This window comes from Dendronephthya gigantea, unplaced genomic scaffold (genome assembly GCF_004324835.1).
Source record: "Dendronephthya gigantea isolate DGI-Jeju-01 unplaced genomic scaffold, DenGig_1.0 000181F, whole genome shotgun sequence".
NCBI classification, from domain to species: Eukaryota; Metazoa; Cnidaria; class Anthozoa; order Malacalcyonacea; family Nephtheidae; genus Dendronephthya; species Dendronephthya gigantea.
The window spans coordinates 348,798-376,241 of NW_021163191.1; the positions used below are offsets into that span (position 1 = coordinate 348,798).

Consider the following 27,444-nt stretch of genomic DNA (forward strand, 5'->3'; position numbering starts at 1 on the left):
TATTACATTTACAGTGCGCGCGTTCTGATTGGTCGAGAAGCATTTTTCTATAACTGTATAGAAACACGGGAATTTTCCCGCCGAACTTGACAAGCGAAGCGATTTAATGAGAATTTGTAATTGAATCCGAATTATAATATTTGTACAAAATCTTTTTATTGAGTTATATTATAAAAGAAATACAAAATATTTTTTCCTGTGTTTCTATACAGTTATAGAAACACTTGTGGGAGTCTGGCAGAACTCGAAATAACGTGATTGTTTCTGATTATTTCTCGTTCGTTTTCACTGAATATTTTTCGTTCTCCCAAACTCCCACGCGTGTTTCTATAAATGTATAGAAACACGGAATATGTTTTCTATTTCTTAAATTCTTTTAATTAAAAAAGTTTAACAGCTATGTCAAAGACCAACATATTAGTGTTCATTTGAAATGAAAATCCACAAATTTTATGCTATAACGAACAGCCGAAATTTGAATTGGTTTTAAAATAGTATTCAAACGTGCTCGCTTTAACCATGGATGGTTAAAAGTGATTTTATTATCCATGCATGCTTTAACATCACGTGAGTTTTAAAACCATGTCTGAATACGCTGGTCGCTAGAATTGCTTTCGTGATCGCTGTGATTCTACAATTTAGAATGTGTCTTGATTTTGTTTGTATGAACTTTCACTATTATTTCAACTATTATTTCACATATTTAGTCATATTTTTCGAATCGTTGCGGAAAGGACGCGATTTTTGGCAACGATTTTTCAAAGTTTTGAATTTTTTAACAACATGCGTGCATATATAAATTTTATAAATTCTTGTGGATTACTTAACGATGATACATTTTGACTGCTTTGGCGTCCATAGATTCCAAATTTTGCTTCCATGCAGAATTCAATTTACATGCTTCTGAAAACTCAAATATCGCCTCGCATTGACATCGTTCGGTCCGCGTAGACCTGGAGAGCGTTTCCAAAAGCTTGCAGTTACGCTATGCGTTTTCGCCGGACATACGTGTGGATGCTAACGGCTGTATTCTAAAAGCTCACTCACACTCAAACTCATTGAGTGGGAGATCTTAATCTTCTCATAACGTTTTAATGGCGGTTTTTCCAGCCGAACAGGGGCTTGATTTTCAGTGATTAATCTTATATCTTTCCATCTATTCAGAAAAAACTTTCCATTCATCAGCATTAACAAAATTCATATATGTCCCACTCAATGAGTGTGAGTGTGCTTTTTGAATATAGGCGTAAGCGTAACAGCGACGGATACGTGTGGACGGGATCTTGTGATCACATGCACTCATTGAAAAAAAAACGTGAAATTGAAAATACACATCATCATGCAAACGAATTGCATTATCAACCGGTCGTAGAAGACATTAACGCAAAAGAAATTGCCACGTTTTCCAATATACGCACATATTGTATTCAGTTGAGTATATATTGATGTTATCGATGAGTATGAACATGCACAAAGACAAAGCGAACTATAATTAACGTCTCTTAGGGCGGCGACAACCATTCAAAACGGCAGGGCATCTCTGTAACGAATTTCACATAAATAAAAACCAGTGTCTTGCACTATAGTTACTTTTACGGAATGGCAGGATGGGCAAAATTTTCGAGCGGTAATCGGGAAGCGAGATTTTAAATCTTCCATATGCACGTCAGCGAGTTTGTTATGGAGATAACGTAACGTGATGTTGGAGTTTTGCTTGTCAGTTTATCGTTATGGCTTCCAGCCGTGTTTTATCAGTATACGTCTGGCTTTGTTGTTGATACGTGATCGTTGATCATCAGTTTTCTTGTTATATAATTATATTCCTATAATGCTCCTATAATACTTTATTGTTCTCCTCAATATGTCCTAAATCTTAGCTATACTTTGAACAGTATCAAGATATATGAACATTTCAGTAACACATATAGTTCATATAGTTAAGTACTTTTAGCGCATGCGCGCAAGAACAAGAACATGTGTTTGTCTAACGACTATAGTGTATTTTAGTTTACATATCTCAAAGTTACATAGTTTCCATATTCTATTCTACAACCTGAAAAGTGGAAATTGAAATAAAACGAGGTGGGTGCAGGATTTAATTAAACGGAAATTGTTCGCGATGGCAGGATATAAAACCAGTGCAATACCCTCTAAAAAAGCCAGTACAATACCCTCTAATCTAAAAAATTCAATTCATCATGCGTAATCTACTGCTATTTTCATTCCTCGATGTTGCATGCGGCAGGCTTGTTCTTTTTTGTACTTTATTCTGTACTTTGATCAAATGTTTTCAGCCAGTTATCAATGGAGTCTCGTTTCTAGGCGAATCAACGTCATCACCACTTTCATCGCAGCTGTCACTGTCCTTCAAAATATAAGCCAAAAATACCGATAGTGTATGTGTAAGAGCGCTCGTTAGAGGGGTGTGGAGGGTTGTGACACACCCGTCTTTTGTAAAAATAGTTCGAAAATGGCGATTATAATTGCATGGAAAGTATTTTCAGGGGGCCGTTTGCATGCAAAGTATAAAAAAAACAATTCAAGGATATTTTGAGCTATTCAGGCGATTTCATATTATACCTTTCCGATTTCTTCAGAATTTTCATCACCTAAAGTTAGAGAAAATTCTATATCAGTCACACAATGCAGCCAGGGAGCAGCGTGGCAGTGTCTTCAAACAACTTAGCATCAAATGTGGTATAACAACTGCCTAAAATAGACAAAAACACCTCTCGATGTTTCGACCTGGGGCCTTAATCCCTGAGGGCCTTCGTCAGGAGAGTTTGAATATGATACTACCCTGACGAAGGCCCCCAGGTCGAAACGTCGAGAAGTGGTTTTTTTAGGCAGTTGTTATACCACATTTGATGCTAAGTCACACAATGCGTTCTATTGATCCCCATGCAGTTCCCAGCGTTAGATGCGATGCTCGTTACCGAGGGCGGGTCGCTTAATAATGTTCAACATACGTTCATTTTCAGTGGACTGCTTCACTAGACTGTCTACGTTGACATATATACGTCCTTTATTCTGTAGTTCCCACAATTTATCGTACAGTTCTCCAAATGTTGGTCTGTCTTGCGGTAGATGACTCCAGCACTTTGACATTATCTCATATCTAAATAGAAGCAAAAGATTTAACTAAACGATATATCTTTTTTCACCCCCTCAACAACGATGCAAACAGTTTGCTAACTTTGCTCAATTTACTTTCAAGACAGTTCTGGCTATATACTAAACAAAACTTCCCAAGTCCGACCTTGCGAAAGTAATTACAACATTCATGGCAGCATGATTCATCTTACATATTATCCGTGCAGTTCTCCACTTTCTCTAATCTCTTTCCACTGAGTAAGAAATCTTTAAGGTCCCGGTCCGAGACTGTCGAATACGGTGTGTCTCCTTAAAAATAGCGCAAAATACAAATCTCAACGCCAGAATAACCGCATACTAGCACATTCGCAACTTCATGAAGATAAATATGGCGAGCTTTCAACAAAATTGTGCATGATATTTCAATTTTAAAGCTTGTGTTGAATCTTATCTATGTTAGCCATCTGCATGCTGCTATATCCTTTCCGTTGATGCATGTGGTTAGGTGAAACATTGAAAAACTTTGGTACAAAATAAGGGGGGGGGGGTGAAATGACAGATTCTTACCCAATGTACATATTTCCCACAAGACAATTCCAAATGCCCACCTAAAGGAGTGAACAAACCTGTATTGAATAACTCATATAAATAAAATCCTGGTATTCAACAAACATCGCAATTGTCGAAATTACCTCGCAAAACCCTATAGCTATCATTAAAATGGGTGCAAAAATCGTGGTAATCGTTAACTACGGATACTATATGATTAAATTTGAATACTATATAGCTAGCGTGATCTCGCCTGCATACCAAAATTGCTAAGTTGTATGCTTCTATATGAGATAAAGTTGACAGTTGTTGCATGACAAATCAGTTACACAGATTATACATGACATGCAGTCATACAGAATATACATGGTTGGAGACTAAATAAAAGTACAATACAATTAACTCATTCACTATTTTTTTGTTCAGGTTTATGCAAAAAACGGTTCCTTTCTCGTCACGTGCATGTCTATTGTATTTTAGCCAAATTTACCAATGGCTTTCGTCTTGCTAAGCTCCTCAACCTTGACTTGAAAAATTGTTAATTATAGGATTGTTATTGGTTTGTCGGTGCAAAATACAATAGACATGTGATGAGAAAGGAACAATTTTTGCATAAATCTAGCTACCTCAACATAGTTAATGAGTTGTATTGTAGTTTTATCGGTGGTCTCCAAACCATGTATATTCTACTAACTGCGGTATAACCGGACGGGTTTTTTCCTATTGTCTCTCCTCCAGTCAACGTTTTGAACCGGTTTATTTACACCACGACTGAGAAGCGTTAACCACTAAATTTGAGAACGTTGAACTTACACCATAAGGAACAGAACTTTTTGGTTGGTCGAGACACTTTTTGGGATAGCTTCAGTGGAAAAGAAAAGGCAGGCTTTAAAGTAAATACTCACACGTCACTGGCGGTAGAATAACTTCGTTCTTGTATTGCTTCAATTGCCAACCAACGGTAAGGAACTCTCCCGCCAGGTTTTTGCACGTATGTTCCTTCACGTGACAAACCAAAATCTGATATTTTCAATATTTTGTCTTTGCCAAGTAGTATATTCCTTGCAGCCAAGTCACGATGAACGATGCCGTGGTCCGAGATATATTTCTATGCAGATATGGATAAAAAATGGATATCACGTGGTATAAGCTCGACATGACCAACTATAAGCCGAAATTATGTCTATCGACGCGAGGTAACAAAGGGGCATTCAAACAAGGAAACTTTATTTCAAAGGGAGTACTTTAAATGTGAGAACCTAGGTAAAGCACTGTATATTTGAAAGTATTACCATTCCGGCAGCAATTTGATGTGAAAACGATTCTAATTCTTTTGAATCCAAAGAAGCTCGAATTTCTTCTTTTATTCTGTTTGAGATTTCTGCATTCGACCCTATAAAGATTTAATTATCATGAAATGACGTTAATAAACCGAAAGCAATTATTTCTGCTGTGCTCTGGGTATAATAACAACTGACTTGAGAAAGATAATAAAGTCGAAACGTTATGTTTTGTAATTAACTTATAAATGGCTTTTTGCCTGCATGGTGATTGCCCTATATCAGGCAACGTACTAATGAAAACACGGTTAAATCACGCGAGCTATTAGTTTAATTGTTGACGCGTTTGAACGTTTGAAATATCCCGCGAGGAATTTTGTGAAACACGCATTTTGTTAAGTACTTAACAGCGTTTGTTAAGTACTTAGCGTTTGTACGAAACAGGATGTTAAGTATAAAACAGGATGTTAAGTACGAAACAGGATGTTAAGTACGAAACAGGATGTTAAGTATAAACAGGATGTTAAGTAGTTTTGCATGTATGTGTGATCACCTCCATCTTTTGTCACGCTCTTTTCGTCCGATGGCATTTCACCTGGCTCAGTGAAGTTTTCCTGAAATGATATCATGTATGTATTCACACTCTTTCCCTGTTATAAATATGTATATATGCACACTCTAATAACGCCTTTGGGGCAAATTGAAAAAAGAGGTTTCAAAAAGCCTGCCCCGTCGGAAAATACCTAATTTTAAATCTGCCTGCATGCACGAGTAATTGAAAAATTCTGCTGCATGTCTTATCAAAAAAGATTCTAATTCTCCTGCTTTCCCTTGGTTGTCTCTTGCACATCGTTATATCAGTTTTTGAAGTATTTGAGAAAAAATGTGAATGTATATAGTCTAGAGTGTAGAGATCATTCTTTCTTTTGCCCAATCTGATGAAAATATACAGATATATATCCATGTAGTATCACTACCTCTTTGGAATTTGTCGGTCCGTCATCTGTACGCGCGGCTACTACGCTATCTTTACACTGTAAAAAATTGTATATAAGCATATGATGACTACTCACTTGATCGATCACTATAATATATGAGCTATTCTGCTCTCTAGTATAGCAAACACGTGAAGAATACGTGCGTCAGAATACCGTAACTTGTAGCAAGTCTGTTCACAAGCTTGCAACAAGATTTGTTTGCACTGCTTGCCCCATAAGGGGCTGACGAGTTGGAACAACTTATTAATAAGTTGTAACTATAACTTATACATACTTATAGGCTTGTATCACTAATTTTCTGAAACACTGAATGGGCGTAAAACGTATGTTACATACCTTCTTTTTAAGAGCCCTCAGATGATTAAGCAAATTTCCACCTGGGGCGTATTCCAACACTAGGCATATTGGACGAGTTTTTGTGCAGCAACCGTGCATTTTAATGACATTTTCATGTCCTCCAAGGTCTTTCATTAAATCGATTTCCCGTAAGAAATCACAAAGTCCCTCTCCTTTAGCGGATTCTATAGCGTAAGGCGAATGATAAATAATCCTACATGTTTGATGTTTCCATACAACGATTTTTAACCTTTTAGCGCGTCTCGGGCGAAATGTGCCACGTAAGAACGCACTATTATACTGAATACTATTGATCAGCATGAAGGGGCGCAAATAGGGAGAGGTGTGTGACACCCCCTCAGCTTTTGTGAATTAGTCTTAAAGTCGCGGTCCATTGCGACCACTTCACTGCACGAAAATGATACACATTTCTACTGTCCCCCAACGCAATATTGATAAAAATATTACAGTATGTCAGTGATCTTCACCTTTAAGTGTTTTTATCGCAACTGCTGTAAATTCGGGATTGCCATTTATTCCACGGGCTTCACCAGCGTATACTCTTCCAAACGCCCCCCTGCCAATCATCTTGTCAAGTTTCACAGAATCAGGCGGTAGCTCGAATCGACTAATTGGTTCCGATAGATATTCTGGAATCTCATAAACGTTCTCTGGCGAAACGTAAATCAAATTCATCACTCTTCCTTCTCCCTCAGTTCCCAACATGTCAAGGTCAATCCTAATCCATAAAATACACAGATTTATATGTTCTGAAGTTTACAGGGCTGTTTCAATAGCCGAACGCACTGTCAATAGTGGATATAATAAAGAATCTCAACTATCATTGATCAGTCTATTGTTTATAATGCCTTTGCCACATATGAGGGATGCACCGCGTTTGACTAATCCTAGCTTTAGACGCATATACCACTCATATAGTTGACATGAAAAGTGGTAATTGCTCCCAACATTCTCGTGGTTTGGCGAATATTTTTCTCCTAGCATACGTATGATAACTGACACTACTGCATGTCCTGAAGGCATTCATTCATATGTATATGTATATATATATATAATATATATATATAATTATATATATATATAATATATATATAATATATATATATAAATTTACCGAGATAGTATGAGGAGCTACAAGCAGGACAACATATCACTATTGCTTACCATGATCAATATATATATATATATCAAAATTTAGAAAGGTTGCTATAGCAAATCAAGAGTGCACAAGCCGAAGCGTGCTTTATTTAAATTTTTCGGTAAATTTATATATATATATATATATATGTATATATATATATATATACATACATACGACATAACACATATATACTTACGATCGTACATCGATGGCTCTTCTATTCGGATTTATAGCATCCATAGCATATTCAAATTCTTTTTCCATGAAAGTCATTTGCCTCTTGTGACGTCTTTTTAAGCAAACGATGAGGCATACGGCAATTAGAACCACTGCAACCGGTATCAAAACAGAAGCAATTATAATGCCAGTGTTACTTGTCCCTTTTTCTGAATCATCTTTTTCAGTTTCAGGTTTTTTTTCAGAGTCTGAAAAATAAACGTAATTTCACATATATATAAACGTAATTATATATATATATATATATATATTATATATATATATATATAATATATATATATATATATAAAAATATATAATATATATATATATTATATATATATATATATATATATATATATATATATGAAATATATGATGTAGACATGAACTTCTGCGGACATAAAAATTTTATTCAAATAATTAAAAACGTTTCGCTATTTACAGCTTCATCAGTTTATTAAAAGTTCAAGCCATACACCGTTCTCTTTTATAATGCGTCCATCTAATTACAAATGCTATATATCTTGCGTTCATTATAATATTGGATATTGTAAAGTAGTATTCCCCAGGTGATGAACCCTCCTTGGAAACATGGTTGTACACTGTAAAAAATGAATGGTTGAAACAACCAAAAAAAAAAGGTTCTCCTGGATGCAACCAGGACAACCAATTAAAATTTGGTTATTTTTTACCAAATTCGTTTTGGTTAAAATTACCAATATTAATATTGGTTGAATCTACCAATATTTAATAGGTTGATGTAACCTATATTGAATTTGGTTAATGTAACCAATGTGCAATGGTTTTTTTGACCAATTATTTCAACCAATTAAGGATTGGTTAAATTATCCTGAAATTCAGAGCACTTCAAATCAAATTTTGTCAAAACACACATATGTATTATAAAAGATCTAATATAATAAATAAATTATCCTAATGGTTATTTGCATTTATACATATATACAAAGTACTACATTCAAACACTTATCTTACTAGGATTCATCTATCTATACTTAAGTCATTTCCAGGTTCTCAAAGCTGCGGTAAAAAAGTTTTTAACTCCAATTGGAATGTTCGTTTTTCCGTCTGTTTGAGTAATATCTGGTCCAGAAGAAGGAACACATTCTTTGTCTACCCACCTCCATCTTTAGGGTTCTCTGCGTTGGATACATACAATGCAGTCAGCAAACACACAACAGCATTTAAGATGGAAAACTGCTTAAACTTTATTGCTACCATGCCTTCAGCCAAAAGGTCCAGTGAATGGATGTAACCAAGAGATCCAGTTAATAGCAACTTCGGGAATGTTCTTTTTTTACAATGGTCTAAATTTCAACACCACTGTCATCCTAAAATTAAAGTTAAAAATTATAAAACTTTATATTCCTAAGCTTGGAAATAAAACATTTACATATGGCAAAAATCCTGGGACACAAAAGAGCAAGACCCTACACATGACAAGCAGCCACTTGAGCATATTTTTAGTTCTTATGGAGTAACTCTTGAACTATAGTTTAATATTTACAGGGACAATTTCCCAAAATAATTGTCCAGGTCTTTCTCTGCCTCAACTGATGCAGCGGGGCAGTGTAGATGCAATGGTTTTCAATTTCTATTAAATAAGTTTGATTACAAGATTCAGCAGGCAACATAATAAATGTGATTTGCATAGTTCAACATTGTATATTATATACATATATATCTGTAGATACCTTTTTCTAGTTCGGGTGACAATCCTCTAATAGACCAATAATGTGTTGGACATCTTTGTTCTTGTTCTTTTCCAGAACAGCCAGCATTGATGGCTTCTTTGAATCAATGTTTGGGCATCTTAACCATGTGCATCGAAATGATGCTCTACACACAGAAAAAGTAAAAGTCAACAATTAGATAAACCAAGATATGTATATAAGATATATTAACTTCCACAAATAGTTACTAACAATTACTACTTACCACATATACTCTTAACTTTCTCTGGGTCGAGTTGGGGTTTTGCATCCTTTTCTTTAAAGGCATAATTTGAAAGTTTCCCAGGGATGGAATGAGAGCAAAGTTGTTCTTGCATCCTTGACATGCCCATAATTGCATAAACCAAATTTTGACCTTTGGTTAATATGTTTGGATATAAGAAAATCTGTAAATTTTAACAGTAAATATGAAATTTAAACATTTGACACCTTATTCATTCTTAGCATGATGCCATGATATAGCTATAGAATTTATAAATGTACTGCAAAAGCATTGACAGAAATAGTTGTAATGGCCCTATTTATAATGATATAAATAAAAGGTATATTATATTATCTATATGATTCACCAGAAGTAGGATTTACAGTTGTTGAGTTTTGACAGCATAAATACAATAATACTTGCCATTTCTGATTCAGCATCAGAATTTGAGGATTTCTGATTCAGCATCAGAATTTGAGGATTTCTGATTCAGCATCAGTCACAAGAATCTTGCACTTAAAGGTGATCTTGAAGCCTTGATGGAGTGAATAAAGTAATCTTTTATTAAAATGACTCAGTGCATGGTTATATATAGAGGGCATTTCATATTTAATTAATACTAGTAGGCATGTGACAGCTAGACAAAGTTTTGAAAAAGTGTCCAGCAGCCATACAAAGTCTGATCTGAAAAAATAGTCAATATTTTAAATATAAACATATACTATATACAAACACACTCACCACTGAATTATAATACTTTAGCTGTACACATGTTGTTGTTGAAATTGTAGATAGTTGAATGGAACCTTTGATTATTTTCTTATCAACTTTAGAAATTCCACATGGCCATGACACAATTACTTCTTCCTCGCGATCACAGTCACTATTCACAAATAATCCGGATCTCCTCGCATATTAATCCAGCGTGTTTCACCAATTTCGCATGACTACTCATTGACAAATTCAAATAACGCGTATTTTATGTTAAAATACGAAAGAAAAACTCACTAAATTCTACTATAAAACCTTGAACCGATGACAAAGAGTCAAAGACGCGCTCAAAATTTGAAAATAACGCGTGTCGGTTATACAAGTCCCACATAACCTTGCGGTCCTCTTTGGGCAAAACGCCCGCCACGTAACCTGCGAACAGGTATATTATGAAGACAGTTTACAGATACATGCATGTGTGATTTGTCCTTACAAAACGAGTGATTTTTGCTGAGAAATTTAATTTTAAGATTTAATATTCTATAGGATTTGTAAATTCTATAGGATTTGTGAATTCTATAGAATACGGCAATGGAATTCTATATAGCATAAGATCATAAGAAGTCCTATAGAATATTCTATAGCCATAGGATTTAGAATGTGCTATAGCATTCTAGCATATTTTATTGGATTCAATAGAACATAGAACCAGAAGTCTACAAATATACCCCATTGACCACAAAGAGTAATTGGTAAATTTAACCAAATTTTATTTGTTGCTACTAAATATATTTGGTTGTTTTTACCAATATGAGCTTTCATATCCATTTTACCAATTTTTTATTGGTTATTTCTACCATTTTAATTTGGTTTTAACCAATTTAATTGGTTGAAACAACCATTTTAAATGGTTGCAACCTTTTTTTTTGGTCATTTCAACCATTCAGTTTTTACAGTGTATTGGCAGGTTTATTGATATATATATATATATATTTATGGCAGTCGCGTATAACATTATTATACAGGTGCTCATACCGGGTTGTATGCACTCATCTCTTTTCTCTAAGAAACCATCCATACATCTACATTTCCTTTTCCCCGTGTAACCATCTGGATAGCATATGCTATTATTTTTACGACAAACGAAGTTTTCGCATGGAAAAGAAACTATAAAAAAGGAAATCGACACAAATAAACACATTTCGCGGTTAACAGGATTTCGCGGTCATGCCTCGAGTAGCGTCTGCATGTTATAGTCGGAAAGAAACTGCGTAGGGCAGCACTTTTTTCCCCAGGTAATGGCTACGTGGTATAGATGCATGTCCGTTAATTGGCTTGTCTTTGCTAATTTGCGTAACTCTCTAGCTAGGGTGCATATTTTCACAGTTTAATCGGCATCGATGGAAACTTACCGTTGAACTCAAGCTTAATTTTATATCTATGTTCGCAGTGGTGATGAGTATATCCTATCATCTGAAGAAAATTATGAAATGTCATGAATATATTCGCCATTATAAGCACAATATGAAAGTATCCGTTGAATATAACTATATTTATAGTAAACCCAATTGATATAGTGCCGTGATTAAGTGACAAGGATAACGAATAAAAATTCATGATACTCACAAATATCTTATAGATTGCGTTAATGGTTAAATTGTAAATTGTGGTGTTATATTGAGAAACCTATGAAGTAAACAAAGATTCAAGTATAGTATTAAGTTTGATACACGCGTAATTATAATTAAAAAAAAACCGCGTGTAAATATGTGATCGATTGTATGCTTACGATGGATGAAACGTTGTAGTATTTATCAAAAACTTGCACTGGAGACGGATCCCAAATTTCTAAGATAAACTGAAAATAGGTCAAATTGCTGTCTTTTCTCCAAATTTCATCACTCCATGTAAATCTTCCAGAAGCGGTGTTGTTTTGCGATGTTGTTTCTCTTCTGAAAGTGGCATTCACCAGGCCAAGACGGGGCTCTTCGTCCCGTCTATCTATTTATGTTAGTAGATGTTGTTACACATAGGAAGAAGACGTATATAGCTACATTTAGCACCATGGAACATCACTTTTCACGTGCTATGTATAATTTATCAATGATGATATTGTTATATATAGACCCTTGGCTTTTACAATAACTTATACACAATACAGATATTTTGTAAAATAAAAAGATATTAACAAGTAAAGAAACTTATGTACGCTTTGGCTGAAAGATTAATATTTTTTGTTGTCTACTTACATGAACATCCGCATATCTTTTTGTTATTGATCTGTATACATGCTGAAAGATTAAGCAATGCATCTCATACCGTTACTTTAGCTGGGGTCTTATGGAAAAAGGAATACCGAGTAACAGGGGTTTGACTTTACAGACACGAGAAAATTTTTCTCTCATGCATGATTCTTAGGCATTTCAACGCGGCTTTCATAGTTTCATTACTTCATACTTCATTACCCATATCTTCACGTTCCACCCCCTCATAGAATATTATAGAAAACAATTTATATATATATATATATATATATATATATATATATATATATATATATATATACACCCATTTGCAAAAACGTTGGCCGCAGATATATAGATAGATAGATACCCGAAATTTAATTAGAATTGCATATGATGTGTAATATGATTGAAATCCCATGCAAATGTGATTATATGCATTTCTAATTAGACTTCGAGTATCTATATCTATCTATCTATCTGCGGCCAACGTTTTTGCAAATGGGTGTATATATATATATATATATATATATATATATATACATATATATATATATATATATATATATTTATATATATTTAATATAATATATATATATTAATATATAATATATATATATATATGTTTTGCGTGGAAAGATTTGATTGGCTAATTTGCAGCGTGGGAAAAAATTCGGCCCAAACAAAACATTGAAAACAATATATTTCACAAGCCTAACAATGGCGCCTATCCTAGCGAAATATAGCGTATCTAAGTGTTTTAAAGTCATTAGCTCTGGTCGAAAACTTCGGAAACCAAGAAATACGCTATACGTTGCGGTACGATACGATTGAAGTGGAAAAATGATCTTACTGCTATTTATAAACACAGCTGAATTTTGAGACTATATATAGCTGTTAAAATTAAATAAATAAAATAAAATAAAGCTGGAAAGTAAAACAAAAAAAAATTTAAATAAATGTAAACTTACTTGGTATATGGAAAATCCATCTTCTTTTTCCTGCCAAAGTTTCCAAAGGTTTAGCAATAGAAGTATCTACAGCCTGTATCTGTATGAAATATAAACTTATTTAGGAATTATAAAGGATGAGTGAATTAAATTAAAGATTTATATATATATATATATATATATATATATATATATATATATATATATATATATATATATATATATATATATATATATATATATATACCACAGTGAATGCATACTCTTAACTACAACTTACCTCTAACATGTACCAACAGTTATAATAAATCTTCTTGCTGCTAAAGGTATTCTTTGAGAAAAATGAAGATACATGATAAATGTTAAATGACAAAGAGGCTCGAATGAGTTTTATATAGTGATTACAATCATACCATATCATGTTAATTTTTATGCATGTACTGTAACGATTGACCGTTTGCTATTGTATGTATACATGCATGCATGCATGGTGATTCGCGCGCAGTTCGTTTACCGTTTGTTAGCAAACAGAAAAAAATAACTACTTTAATCTGACAATCAAAAAATCTGCTCAACAAAATATCGAAATGCCTAGCATTATATACTTACCGATCCAACAAGTTCTTTGTTCTTAACAGTAAGATAACTCTCTTCATTAAAATTTAGTATACACTCACTCATAACAGAAAAATTTACACGAACTTTAGTTTGGTTTATTTTCTTGACTATTAAAAGAGAATGGATACGAATCATTGTGAATTAATCATATTGTCTGGTCTCAATATAATATCAAGTTTTAGTAATCATTACAGAGGAGATTATCGCAAATTTTATTCTATTATTTTATTATTTTTATGCAGAAATACGCTCGTTTTCAGTGGAATATTCGTTGGAAATCACTCCGGCGCACGATATTATGATACGTATGGAATGAATATTTTCCATTTTGTTGCTACCTTCCTTCATTTGGCATCCTAGCAATATAATCTTGCATGTTAACTCACAAACGTTTCTCTCACGTTTCATACATACATGAAGTACTCGGGGTCCAACGAAACAAATATTTTAGATCCACGTCTTTCTGATAAGGTATCTCTGTCGTCAAATTTAAGCGTATATTTGTTACACCACATGGAGGTTCAGTTTCACAAAATTCTAAAAATAAACGTACGCGTATATCTGAGAAAACTCCGTGCAATGGCTATAATAATTAATTGGTGTAAAAAAAACAATTTTGTCTAATTGGTCTTAAATGAAAGATTATAAATTCGATATGGATTACACCGAATTTTAGATAATTGTCCATGCAGTGTACATAATTTGCTATAGCCTTATTTCGGAGGCCGCAACTCAATGCTATACATGTCTTTAAATCTGGAAATATTTTGTTTCTGACAATTTTTTTCCAATGCCCTATTTTTCCCATGCATACAGGCGTGTTCGGATAGCGCGAAGATATCCTTATTCTTGTAAATGGGTATAACAAAAATCCTAACATGCCGAAAGAAAGTTGGAACAAACTGATTTTGGAAAAATTACTGAGACGCTCATATAAAACTGCATGCTGATGGACATATTTTAAATAAGGGAATAGGCTGAACTGAAGGAACCACACAAAAATCTCAAATTCGTGTTGCATTATATTAACAGAAAGGGGCCCGCTTCAATCTTTTCGAAATTTAAAGAACACAAGTACAACTTTGACCCTAATATCGAATACTATATACCTATAAACTTGATGAAAAGTAAGCATTTCTTGAGTTTTACAATTAATTTTTGTTTATCTAGCGATATTCACTGTTTTTTTTCAGTGGCCGGATTACGTGTGTTTAACAAATGCATCTATTGGAGAACATGCAGTCTTATATTACAGAACTCACATGCAGGCGAAGTTCATTATATTTGCATACATGGCAAGCACCTGCTGCCAAAAAACATAAAGCATATAATTATATACTGCGTGTAGTTGACATTTCGACTTACCCGTGGTATTCATGACATTACTCCAGTTACTAAAGTTTGACGTTGTGTTGTTTTTAATAGCAATCACTCTGAATTTATAGTCAGTATTCGGCTCGAGATCTTCAATTGTATACGTTGTTTTATTAGTCTGGTAGTTAAAAGCCAAAAGAGAAGCATTAGCTATATACCGATCATGCATCACGGCCTCTATATTGAAGTGATTGAACACACTATCGGCGATGACTATACAGCACTAAAACAACAAGCCTAGAGACACCACAAAACCTTTAGGCAGACTATTTGATTAAAAAAAGGAAGGGGATCCGATAGCAATGCATGCTCTGATTACGAGTCGCCCTGTTTTCGTTGTTCAAACTGAAATAGTTTTCAGTTAATTCGATTCTCATCCAATTATGGAGATCCACTTATATTTTGGGTTACGAGCAGGAACATTTCTCAATGTTGCATGGTATGACATAGGTCAAAATACTGTTTTATATCATTTCAATTTACAAATTTTTAACTTACACGACGGTAATTCCTTGTGTAAGGAAATACATAAAAGTACTGGCCTCTCTCTGGACGACCCCATAGTGGCTTCACTTCCAAAATATATTCAAGTTGGGTCTGGACCTCCAGCTCGGTCGTATTGAAACGAACACGTATTTTCCTCCATCCAGCGTCAACCAGTTTCGGTGCTGCAGGTTTTGGTAAAGCGCTAGCACTTTTCGAATCCTCTTTGGCTGAATTGAAAAGAATCCAAAATTATTACTTGTTTTGATTGGCCATTATGTTCGCTTACTATAATATGTGCTCTTCAATTTTAACGGACCTTTTTCCGCTCGAGAGCTAAGAGATTCTTGAGAACATTTCACTTCGCAAAATTCTTGATATCTCTTGATCTAAAAAAAGAGAGTACAGTATGTAAAATGAATGTAAAATTTGTTTCCAGACGCGATAATTTTATGCAATATAATAAGAAGACGTACAACTACGATAAGTGAACATCCATCTTTTCAAGACCAAATAAAGCTAATGACTCGGTTCTGTGCATGATTATTTTCAAGGTTTATATTGATCCGACGGATATGGTGCGTGCAGGCAGCAGGCGTCGTGTCGGTGTATCTGACCGCATTCGAAGGAATACAAAGATTAAGATACACTATACTTCACTTCAGATATATTTACTGGAGAGAAAACTGTTTGCTTTATGATTCGCACAACAAAGATGTGCACATAAAACATATGGCACCCAAATACTAGGTTACCCATGGGTAGAAATGCTGCCTGAAAGCATAATGTAAGTGTTTGGGTTGCCAATCTCGTTCCTAGTTGCGCAGTAGTTGAATGTTTAAATATTTAATTTAATCCCTGATCTTAGTCTTTCTTATTTTGGTTGCTATTTACTTATGGCGTATAGTTTGTTTTTTGCTGATCAACATTGTTGATGAATGATGACATACTTCCTAACAGGAAAGGGCTATTCATGTTTAAATATCTCATTTCATTCGGCTCACTGTTTTCGTAAGAGTATAGGCGTGAATTAAGAATCATCCCGTCCGACCCTTCGTTTTGACGAACATTTCGATACTACATTTAAATTCTTTTCATTTGTTGTGATGAAAAGTATTATATTTCGTTTATATTCAACATCAACACGCACCCTAATACAATGTGCCAAATTGAAAGGAAATTTGGCCATTTACTTAATATAAATAAGGTAATGTAAACGTGGAATGGTTCAAACCTGGAGTATAGACTATATATGGACTGTATTCATATTTCTGTATTTTATTGTCATATTTCTGACTATTGTGCGCATGTATGTTTTGCTTAAGTAGCCTTGTTCGATATCACGCGACATCAAGCTCTGATGCCGCTTTATCCATGCATCTTGAAATTACACTTTAGATTTTAGATTTTAGATTCTGTTAGTAATTTAGATCAAAAAAGACTTTGCAAACTGAACGTGCCATGCAGAAATATGTAAAGTACGAATTCGCTAATTGCATTTTGAATCGTGTTGTTAACATTTTTTCTCCATGACTTGTGAATATTTAATGGGATATCCCAAAATATGAATGCAAAAATAAAAGTAAAATATTTTTGTATCAAAAAATTACTATTAATATAGTCATTATTCCGGCACCGCTCGATCGCGCAGGTATAATCTTAATTTTGCTACGATTTTGACAGATGTGAACGAGTGAATTAGTTACGAATGCTCTGATGTATAACAGCTCTTATTTGAACATCAGTAACTAATTCACTCGTTCACATCTATCAAAAGAAGAAAATCACACATAAAATCGCAGCGAAGTTCGCAAGTGTAAACGGGCCTTAATTACTCAATGCGAGTGGAGGGTGTAGGAAAATTAAACTTCGCGAAGAAAGACATGATCAACGGCAACGCCCAAATCGGCCGAAATTAAATATGTATAAATATCACTATGCATGCATCCATACAAATGCATCCACTTAAAGATAATCAATTAAATGACAAATCAGTGATAACACGACATACCGGGGTCAGATGTTTGCGGAAGCTGAAGAGTGCTACAGGCCGAATAGTTATTTTTTCAATCGCTCTAAAATTGCTCGTTCAGTGTATAACTTAGAACAAACCTTAGTATATTCTTAAATTGGGGGGTCTCCTTTTAACTGTTGGCTCTAAATCTGCGATTTCATCGCTTTTCAGTCATGTTTTAATACAACGGTTGAAAAAATTACTATCTGGTGGATAGCGCTATATATACACCCATCTATGGACACTGCATGTTCATAAGCATAAAGCTTCACTTACTTTTTTCTCGCAATCTTTAACACATCCTGCGATATTTACCTCAAGGGCCCCACATAACGCAATCGTTGAAATCAGGAGGCAAAATACTTGTTGACAAGAGTTCATCGATCGTAAAGTGCATTGCATGATCGCGGACACGACAGACGGGAATAACATGCAAACAGGCATGGATGTGAAAAAGCTGTTAATAACTAATTCCAATATCAGATAAACAGGTTGTTAAGAGACAGAGGCGGACTGGAAAATTTCCTAGGCGTAGCGATTGAGGGGGTTAAAGACAAATTTTGATTTGCACCCCCAATTGTAAATTAGGATCCGCTGCCTCGCTCGCTCGCTGCGGCAGCAATAAACAGGTGAAGTAGCTACTTCAACCCGACAACCCAACCCAGCGCAGTATCTAATTGATTTCATACGTATTTGAGATCTGTCCTGCTACTTATGAAGTGCATGATGGAACTATATTTATATACAAATGACCAATATCGGCCAATATCGTCTATATCGTTGCCTCAGCGTCGATAAAAACATCTGCTAATGACTCTATGACTATAGACTATTGTGCGCATGTATGTTTTGCGTAAGTAGCCTTGTTCGATATCACGCTGATGCCGCTATATCCATGCATTTTGAAATTACACATAATGATATCTATGACTATAACTGTCTGAAGAGTTCAGTCATCGATACAAACCACGTTTTTTAAGTGAAAGACAAAACGTATGAAATTTTAATCATACACACAACCTCGGAGCAGGTTTCTTGCATTTAAAATTCAAGTTACCTAAAGGCCTTGATACACTTGATAATGTTTCCGAAACAAAGTTTCGGAAACAAGTTTCGGAAACACAAGTTTCCGAAACAATCGGATATACACGTTTTGAATAGTTTACGCAGTTTAAATTTGGCGGGAAAATTGCAAGTATGCATTAAATAGGATTAAAAATGTTAAAAAGGGAGTTCTTTGCGCAAAAATTAAAAAAGAGAAGATTAGTAGCTATTTGCGGTGCTCTCATTGTCAATATAATACTGAGGAGAATAGCCAGAAGACGACGAAATCGCAAAATTTGGACAAGGAAGTGGATTCTGGAGAGGCCAAGGCAGGGAGCATATCATAATTTATTGACCGAGCTTCGCCTTTCTGATACAGTATCATACACAAATTTCCTGCGAATGGATCCAAGTACATTTGAAGAGCTTCTAAAAATAGTTGGACCGTTGATAGCTAAGAAGGATACTCTAATGCGGAAAGCAATTCCTGTGGGGGAAAGGTTAGCCCTAACATTGAGGTTCTTGGCAACAGGTAAATCATGCATATGGTAATACAGCATGCTTCCATAGTTTTAGTTTTTTTTTGAAAAATCACACATGAAGCTGTCAAAGGTTTCCAGCCCTTACAACTTTGACATATTTTTTTATCAGGTGAGAGTTATGCAAGCTTGCAGTATTTATACAGAATACCCAGGCAAACTATTGGTCAAATTGTGGGACAGGTCTGCTGTGCTTTGATAAAGGTACTCAAGGACTATATGAAGGTAAAGTTGCCATAAATCAGTCACAACAGAGTGGAATTCTTACCAGTGTATGTATTTTTCAACAATGCAAAATATGAAATGTACAACAATAATACATACTTTAAAGAAAAGTAACAAATCTAGCATGTAACAAATCTATGCAATGGGAAGCAAGTTTAAACATTTTACTATACAATGAAATTCATTGTTGATAAGCAGTGTAGGTATATTTATCAGTCAATAACCAATAAAACAACAAAACAGAGTAAACAAATGTTAAGTTTTAACAAGTGTCAAGTGTTTAAATTGTTTACTTGACTTGATTGGAAGCCTTGTGATGGGGACAGGTTAATAAAACCAGGCAGTTCATTGCTACCAAATTGTTGAATGACAGATTGGGCCTGACCTTCCATTATTGCTTGCTGAATCCGAATTTTAGTGCAGTATAGTTGAGACTGATTCATGTTCCTCAACTCTGCGACAACATATTTTCCAAATGTAGACAACAAATCTTCTTCCTCATGTATAACCACAGGGTCAGACATTGCTTTCTCCATACAGGCTGCTGTATTTTTTAGTATGTTCAGTTCTTCTGCCTCCTTTTTTTGTTTCTTCGTTAACATCTTCGGGGTACTGGTATTTGTTGGCCTCTTTGTTGATGCTGAAGGTTGACAGATTTCAACACTTTCTGAATCTAACAGATCATTCTCAATATTATTGTCATCAGTAATTCCATCACCAAATTTTTCGAGTGACAGCTGCAAAACATATAAAATCAAGTTATTAGAACTAACATAATATAATTATAATAACTTGTAGGTACACCACGTAAGTATTAAATACTGCAAAGCTTTCGGTCCGTTACTTACGTGGTGAACCTACAAGTTATTATAATTACTAAAGTCGCCATGCAATCATACAAGAAAATTATAACATAATATACCCTGTACTGTATCACAGGTACCAAAGACGGCCGATCAATGGAAAGCTGTATCTATGCTGTTTAAAGAAAAATGGAATTTTGACAACTGCCTTGGTGCCTTAGATGGGAAGCATGTTGTCATAAAACCACCCCCTTCAAGTGGCTCATATTACTTCAATTATAAACATACATTCAGCATTGTTCTCCTTGCATTAGTTGATGCCGATTATAAGTTTACATACATTGATATTGGAACCAATGGAAGAATCTCAGATGGTGGTGTTTTCAGAAATTCGGCTTTGGCACAAGCATTACAGTATGGTGAATTAAATCTCCCTGACCCAGCTCCACTGCCAAACAGAACAATGAAGGTGCCCTATGTCATTGTAGCAGATGATGCCTTTCCACTTTCCCAAAACATCATGAAGCCGTTTGCTCTAAGAAGCCTGACTAAAGATCAGAGGATCTTCAATTATCGACTTAGTCGTGCTCGCCGTATTGTAGAAAATGCTTTCGGAATCTTGGCAAATAGGTTCAGAATATTCATGAAACCTATTGAACTGTCAACACATAATGTTGAAAACATAGTAATGGCTGCATGCTCGTTGCATAATTTTCTTCGCTCAAAAAGCGAAGGCCAAAATGTTTACACACCACTTGGCCTAGTTGATATTGAAGACCAAGACACACATGAAATTTTTCCTGGTCAGTGGAGGTTACAGCCCACCCCAGAGGGTCTAATTCCACTAGCACACCAAGGTAGCAACAGGTGTACAGATTCTGCAACAAAAATCCGACAAGAATTCTGTGATTACTTCAACTCGGCAGATGGTGAAGTACCTTGGCAGTGGAATAAACTGTAGCATTGTTATGAGATTTACCAGCAGTATCTAAGAATATGTTGTTGGGTTAATATTTATATTTTGAACATAGCTATGTTGGACGTCTGTATTATTGCATGTAACTTCTGCAAATATGTAAATATTTTAAGTGCATAATATATGTAATCCTTTCGGCAAATACAATTAACTGATTTTTCCATGCTTTGTACTTACATCTAAAGTGGACTTGCTTGGTTTGGCGTTGACAAAGGGTACTAAAAATGCCAATAAAGGCAAATACACCCATTTTGACACAGGAACTTCGTCGGTTCCGATACCACTCTTTAGCTTCATTCCCTTTGCTCGCTCCCTAGTGAACTGACTCTTCATTTTCTTAATTTTGTCGACAATATCAGATTCTGAAAAATGTTAAAAACAATCGACAGATCACTGCACGTGCAAACTGTTTGAACACACTGTATAGCACACCGACAGAACTGACCTGTTACCCCTAGCACTTCGGCGATTTCCTCCCTTGCTTTCTTCTTGGCATTCCGATCGTGATATTCTTCTTTTGTCGTGTCATACAGACATAGCTTGCTTTCCCATAATGCTATGAATTGCTCAGTTTTTTCCGAATTCCAAAACTCTTTCCCACCGGCCATCTTGCTTCGCCATAAAATTCCAATGCCCGAAATCTGCATCGTCACGTGGTTTGAAATGGCTCGTTTGATTGGTTATCATTGAAAAGTTTCTTAAACATGTTTCAGAAAATAGAACATTGCTCTAATCCCGAAACAAGTTTCCAAAACAAAATTTCCAGTTTCCGAAACAAAAGTTTCGGAAAACTTTTTATGATACACACGAAACTTTTGTTTCCGAAACTTGTTTCCGAAACTTTGTTTCGGAAACATTTCCTAGTGTATCAAGGCCTTAATAGACCTTTTCTGTAAATACGTCATGCACAACATTTTAACATCTCAACGTTTTAAATTTAGAACCAATGACAATTATGACATAGATTTCAAGTTTTTTGTTCCGCCATATTGTGGTTTGTGACGTAAAAAGGAGTACCGATTCTTAGCATGGCGTAAAAATACTAGTGTCAAGTAGCTTAGTCGAGTGGAAAGCTAACAGATATATATAGGCATGGGCAATTAATGCGAAGATATTTCGCGCGCACATGCATTCATGATGAATTATAATGATATTGGCCTTGGTGTCTTAATTTGTAAGGGCAGTGTCGTTTCTTAAGACATTGAGGTTCAATTTAAACCAGCAAGGATGGTGCTTCTTGAGTATTTATGTAGATAAACGGACCAGTGTTAGTGTGTGTTTGATATAGTTCGATACGCGCTATTGCAAAACAGTGGCAATGTGGCAACAGTGGCATTTACAATAGTGCAGTATCATATTACTGTTTATGGTTTGCAGGAATATATCGCATAATACAGTAAATACACCAATAATATTAGTAACAAGGACGTCATATCATTGCCTTCGTCTTCTTTTACTGAAAGACTAAGCAGTTTTTTAAGTTCTTCAAGATCGTCTTACGTAAGACTTTGTGGCACAAAGGACTATGCGGCACAACATATACATGCATATATATGGTATATATTACTACATTATATCGCTGTCAGACCGGCTAAGACTAATTTGAATTTTCTAACAAATCGGCTTATATTTTCTTTACCCTAGACCCTTTAGACCCTTTACCAGACATTCCTTGAATATATGTTAGTTAACAGAATTAACTTTCATTTTAAAATAAAATGATTTGGTTCTCCGCGTCAAGCTCGAAAATTCGAAGCGGACAACACACAAGCTATATATATTACCATAAGCTTCGAAACATCGGTAACGTCATGACGTCACAGCAGCAAACATGGCGGCTATAAAAGTTCGCATTTGATACGGAGGTTTAAGGCAAAATTAGTCAACTTCAATCAGTCATCACATGACATACCTATTACCTTGCATGCGCGTGTTTATAGTACTGGGTCAGATGTTCGCGGAAGCTGAAGAGTGCTACAGGCCGAATAGTTATTTTTTCAATCGCTCTAAAATTGCTCGTTGTTCGGTATAACTTAGAACAAACCTTAGTATTCTTAAAATGGGGGTTCTACTTTTAACTGTTGGGTCTAAATCTGTGATTTCATCGCTTTTCAGTCATGTTTTAATACAACGGTTGAAAAAATTATTATCTGGTGGATAGCGCTATGTATACACCCATCTATGGACACTGCATGTTCATAAGCATAAAGCTTCACTTACTTTTTCCTTGCAATCATTAACACATCCTGCGTTATTTACCTCAAGGGCCCCACATAACGCAATCGCCGCAATCGCCGAAATCAGGAGGCAAAATACTTGTTGACAAGAGTTTATCGATCTTAAAGTGCATTGCATGATCGCGGACACGACAGATAGGAATAAACAGGCATGCGTGTGAACAAGCTGTTTTAAATAACTATTCCCAATCTCGAAACCAGAGCCCGCGATCCATCGGGGGAAGATAAAGAGCAAACCTCGTGCCCAGCGTCTTTTGTGTTCATGGCGAGGGGAACAACGGTCTGTCGGCCAACGAAGACTCTGACCCCCAGCCTCGTTCCCAGGCGCTTTAAATAAAATAAAATATAGGAACACTACAGGGTTTTTACATAGATCAGTGGCTAAGCGGAGCGAGCACGCAAGGAATTCTGACCCCAGTGAACTCTCTAGCCTGCGCCGCAGACCCATGCCCGAAATCAGCCCGAAATAGACTATGAACTCTCTGACCCTGAGGAATCTCCAAGATTCTTGGAGATTTATCGCATGCGCAAACCCAATAACGAACAATCGAGTGTTGCTGACTAGAATAAGCGCTGGCACTTACCATTTTTTGTGTGTTTACCTCGCATTTTATTCTAAAAGTTTACAATAACTATATTTACAATAAAAACTTCAAGACACATATTGCTTTAAAGATGAGGTAAGTCCGTTCTGCGCATATATTCCGCGCAGCAACAAACCATTAGTGGGAAATTAGTGGGGTCTGGGGAGCAACTTTTGGCATGTTAATGATATTCGTTAATGATATGAGTTAATCTGAAGTCAAGATTTTAAAATATAGTGTATGTGACACAAACTATTTACACGTACTTTCTAAAATGAAAGATTTCAATGAATGTTTGATGTTGTTATTGGTTATTGTCATGTTTGCAGGATTATATGCTGGAATACTAGGGTACAGTGAGGTACCACATTGCTTCCCACACCTTTGTTGCATATTAAATGTTCCTCAGTTCCTGTGAATGTAGATGCAAAATGGGGTAGCAGAAAAAAATAAATTAACCACACCTTTGAATACCTAAGAGGAAACCCTATCCCAAATCATTAGTCCAACACCAGCCAGGAGAGCATCAGAGGCACATTGCAAGATAATTTTACATTCACTTATGAAGTACAGACTCAATCTTGGATTGAAAATATATAAGATTTGGAGGTATTAACCTGAATACAGGATTTACAATCCAGTTGATTAACCAATAATTTAGTGCAGTAAAAAGTTAGTGCAATAATTTAAAGGGTGCACATTCATATATATTTGTATACATATATATTTGTATACAGATTTCCTTTGTATATGTATATTTTCAAAAGAAATCTGTCTGACAGAACAGAATATATGAATATTCATCCCCTAATTATGGCACTAGTTTCAGCTCTGTGAAATCAGTGGCGGATCTAGGGTTAGGCGGAATAAATTACAAGGCTTAATTTTACTCACATACCTTAATAACTGCAATTGGTCATGGATTTCTAAAGAATATTTTTAAATAAAAATCTACCAATGCGATACCGATTTTGAGCTGCATTCATTTATTCTGCCTAACCCTGAATTCCCCAAGTGCTGTATGAATTCACAACCCAAAAGACTTAATTATGCCACTGCAACGGAAATATTATTATTTTTTTATATATAAATTAATACTTTATATAATGAAAAATTTACCAAGTTTCTGTGTTTTAGATCATTCTAGAGATATTGTTTTAGACTGCTCACAATCCCTCTATTACCATTCTCTTATTATTTCATCATGAATTTGTCATTTATGATAAAGTAATAAGCAAACTATAAGAGTTGTATAACCCAGTTGGCAGTTGAATGTCGCGCTTATTTCCACATTTACAATTACACTCATCGTTTACCTCGAAATTTTTGTACAAAGAATCTTCAGTCAGAATTTTTTCATTAGTCATCAATGAATATTTAAACAATACAATGTTGAGCTAAGGTTGCACAACTGCACAGTAATAAAATAAATAAATAGAAAAAGCCAATAAATCTTCTCGTGGAGATTGACCAATCAGGGTGGCAGATTACTTCGAATTTGACCGGGGCGGACTGGCAATTTCCAGGGCATAGCGATTGAAGGGCCTGATCCAGCCTCGTTCCCAGGCGCTTTAAATAAAATAAATATAGGAACACTACAGGCTTTTACATAGATCAGTGGTAAATTAGAGGGAGCGCGCAAGAAGTTTTGGGGAGGACACGACGGAGAAATAGCGCTTGCGCTCGCTCAGCTTAGCCGATCTATGTAAAAGCCTGTAGTGTTCCTATATTTATTTTATTCAAAGCGCCTGGGAACGAGGCTGGGCCTGATCAGTGAACTCAAATAAGACTGGAACGCTTACTCTCTGAGTGAGCGTTTCAGTCTTATTTCACTTCACTGGGCGGTCTGGGCCTGATATGAGCCCATGCATTCCGGTCCCAACCAACCCAGGATTTTTCCTCGTTTCACCATCCCCAGTCAGTGTCCCCAGACTATTGACTACTCATGACTACTTTGCAAATTAAATCTATATGATTCATGCTGAATTGTACAAGTGTTACACCTAATATTCTCTGTTCGGCAGTCGCTACCTGTATTGGTAATGATCGGTGACGAAGAAAATTTATTCAAAATACAAATCCATTCGTCGGTTATCATCGACAATAGCATCGTTAAGTGTCGCTGACATATGAGAGCTATGCTTAAAGCATATTGCAGATTCTTTTATTTTGACACTTTTTTGGGGGTATATCACGATTGAAAATTTTGACTTTATATTTTCACTGAATTCATATGATAAGGTAATCATATCACCGAAAACAATCGGAAAGAAATAGTTGACCACCATGTGACTCTCCCGATCCTACACTGAGTACACTCTTAAAACGTAGATTTTCTGTATAAAATATACATTGCTGCAGTAGTTTTAATTGAGCAATTATTTATTATTTCAGTATTGAAATTATGTAAAGAAATGTCGCTGATGCTTTCAAGTCAGATTTGATACCAACACATTGCCACATTATTGAACGAAATCAATGTAAACTACGTCTACGCTTTCTTTCTGGCTGCCCGCTTACCTTTTTCTTACAATCATTTACACATGGTGAGGTATTCACCGTAAGGACCCCAGACAACAGAATAACGGTAAGGAAGACACAAACTATATTCTCATAAAGATACATCGCGATATTGAATAAATTTTCCGGGGAACAAACAGCACACAATTAGATGCATGAAGGTAAGTTGCATAAATACTCTTATGCATTGTCATTATTTGCATATTGCCTGCACATTCCAGTCACGTTTACTGAACCCAGCTGTCAAGCTGAGTAGTGAAAAGTGCCAGTCACCTCTCACAAAAAGCATGATCGACCAGTTTCGATTTCACAATCGATGGAACAATAGTGAAAATATTAGTAAAGATTAGTAAAGGTTTTAAGAATATACTAGGTCTAGGGACTAAGGCAAGGTGGGCGAGAACCACCGAGACAATGCAAGCCAGATCATATAGTCCTAATTCCTAAAGTATCAAACAGAACACAGTTTAAAGGTAGACCGTACATCCTTATTACCCTAAAATATCACATATGCTGACTTAAATAAAATCTGA

The 27,444-nt window shown here is 35.4% G+C and overlaps 3 protein-coding genes and 1 long non-coding RNA gene across 7 annotated transcripts; 1 reads left to right on the forward strand and 3 right to left on the reverse strand.

Annotated features, from left to right (window-relative positions):
* Window positions 1–2,028: 2,028 nt before the first annotated feature.
* Window positions 2,029–27,242, reverse strand: LOC114538347. 3 transcript variants are annotated; one of them, XM_028559503.1, is made up of 25 exons: window positions 26,912–27,242; window positions 16,289–16,358; window positions 15,985–16,199; window positions 15,478–15,604; window positions 14,527–14,649; window positions 14,104–14,219; window positions 13,775–13,825; window positions 13,516–13,594; window positions 12,551–12,592; window positions 12,091–12,302; window positions 11,928–11,987; window positions 11,714–11,774; window positions 11,337–11,468; window positions 7,615–7,843; window positions 6,745–6,995; window positions 6,257–6,441; window positions 5,900–5,956; window positions 5,476–5,536; window positions 4,935–5,035; window positions 4,548–4,750; window positions 3,661–3,701; window positions 3,306–3,402; window positions 2,970–3,118; window positions 2,581–2,609; window positions 2,029–2,365 (listed from the first exon to the last, which is right to left on the reverse strand). In XM_028559503.1, the coding sequence occupies exons 1-25, from the start codon at window positions 27,014–27,016 to the stop codon at window positions 2,291–2,293; spliced, it is 2,871 nt and encodes a 956-aa protein (XP_028415304.1). In that variant the 5' UTR covers window positions 27,017–27,242; the 3' UTR covers window positions 2,029–2,290. The 3 variants fall into 3 exon arrangements, with proteins under 3 accessions (XP_028415304.1, XP_028415303.1, XP_028415302.1); XM_028559502.1 differs by lacking the exon at window positions 26,912–27,242 and adding an exon at window positions 23,791–24,213 and having other exon boundaries at window positions 7,615–7,837; XM_028559501.1 differs by lacking the exon at window positions 26,912–27,242 and adding an exon at window positions 23,791–24,213.
* Window positions 8,738–11,251, reverse strand: LOC114538350. 2 transcript variants are annotated; one of them, XR_003688721.1, is made up of 4 exons: window positions 10,332–11,251; window positions 9,594–10,125; window positions 9,350–9,494; window positions 8,738–8,986 (listed from the first exon to the last, which is right to left on the reverse strand). It is a non-coding gene; the product is annotated as an uncharacterized LOC114538350 (long non-coding RNA). The 2 variants fall into 2 exon arrangements; XR_003688720.1 differs by having other exon boundaries at window positions 9,350–10,125.
* On the reverse strand, window positions 19,849–22,190 carry LOC114538348. Its single transcript, XM_028559504.1, has 3 exons — window positions 22,016–22,190; window positions 21,748–21,932; window positions 19,849–20,528 (listed from the first exon to the last, which is right to left on the reverse strand). The coding sequence occupies exons 1-3, from the start codon at window positions 22,176–22,178 to the stop codon at window positions 20,064–20,066; spliced, it is 813 nt and encodes a 270-aa protein (XP_028415305.1). The 5' UTR covers window positions 22,179–22,190; the 3' UTR covers window positions 19,849–20,063.
* On the forward strand, window positions 20,655–21,754 carry LOC114538349. Its single transcript, XM_028559505.1, has one exon. The coding sequence runs from the start codon at window positions 20,767–20,769 to the stop codon at window positions 21,553–21,555; it is 789 nt and encodes a 262-aa protein (XP_028415306.1). The 5' UTR covers window positions 20,655–20,766; the 3' UTR covers window positions 21,556–21,754.
* Window positions 27,243–27,444: the final 202 nt, after the last annotated feature.

What these genes read in the sequence shown, in the direction of transcription:
- LOC114538349 (XM_028559505.1), top strand. Translation starts at nt 20,767, where the DNA reads ATGCTGTTTAAAGAAAAATGGAATTTTGACAACTGCCTTGGTGCCTTA.
- LOC114538348 (XM_028559504.1), bottom strand. Translation starts at nt 22,178, where the DNA reads ATGGCCGGTGGGAAAGAGTTTTGGAATTCGGAAAAAACTGAGCAATTC. An exon ending in CGAAGTGCTAGGGGTAACAG is followed by an intron (nt 21,933 to 22,015) that starts GTCAGTTCTGTC and finishes AACATTTTTCAG; the next exon opens with AATCTGATATTGTCGACAAA. An exon ending in CAAGCAAGTCCACTTTAGAT is followed by an intron (nt 20,529 to 21,747) that starts GTAAGTACAAAG and finishes TATGTTTTGCAG; the next exon opens with CTGTCACTCGAAAAATTTGG.
- LOC114538347 (XM_028559501.1), bottom strand. Translation starts at nt 23,925, where the DNA reads ATGCAATGCACTTTAAGATCGATAAACTCTTGTCAACAAGTATTTTGC. An exon ending in TTAATGATTGCAAGGAAAAA is followed by an intron (nt 16,359 to 23,790) that starts GTAAGTGAAGCT and finishes CTCTTTTTTTAG; the next exon opens with ATCAAGAGATATCAAGAATT. An exon ending in GCAGTCCACTGAAAATGAAC is followed by an intron (nt 2,610 to 2,969) that starts GTATGTTGAACA and finishes CTCTAACTTTAG; the next exon opens with GTGATGAAAATTCTGAAGAA.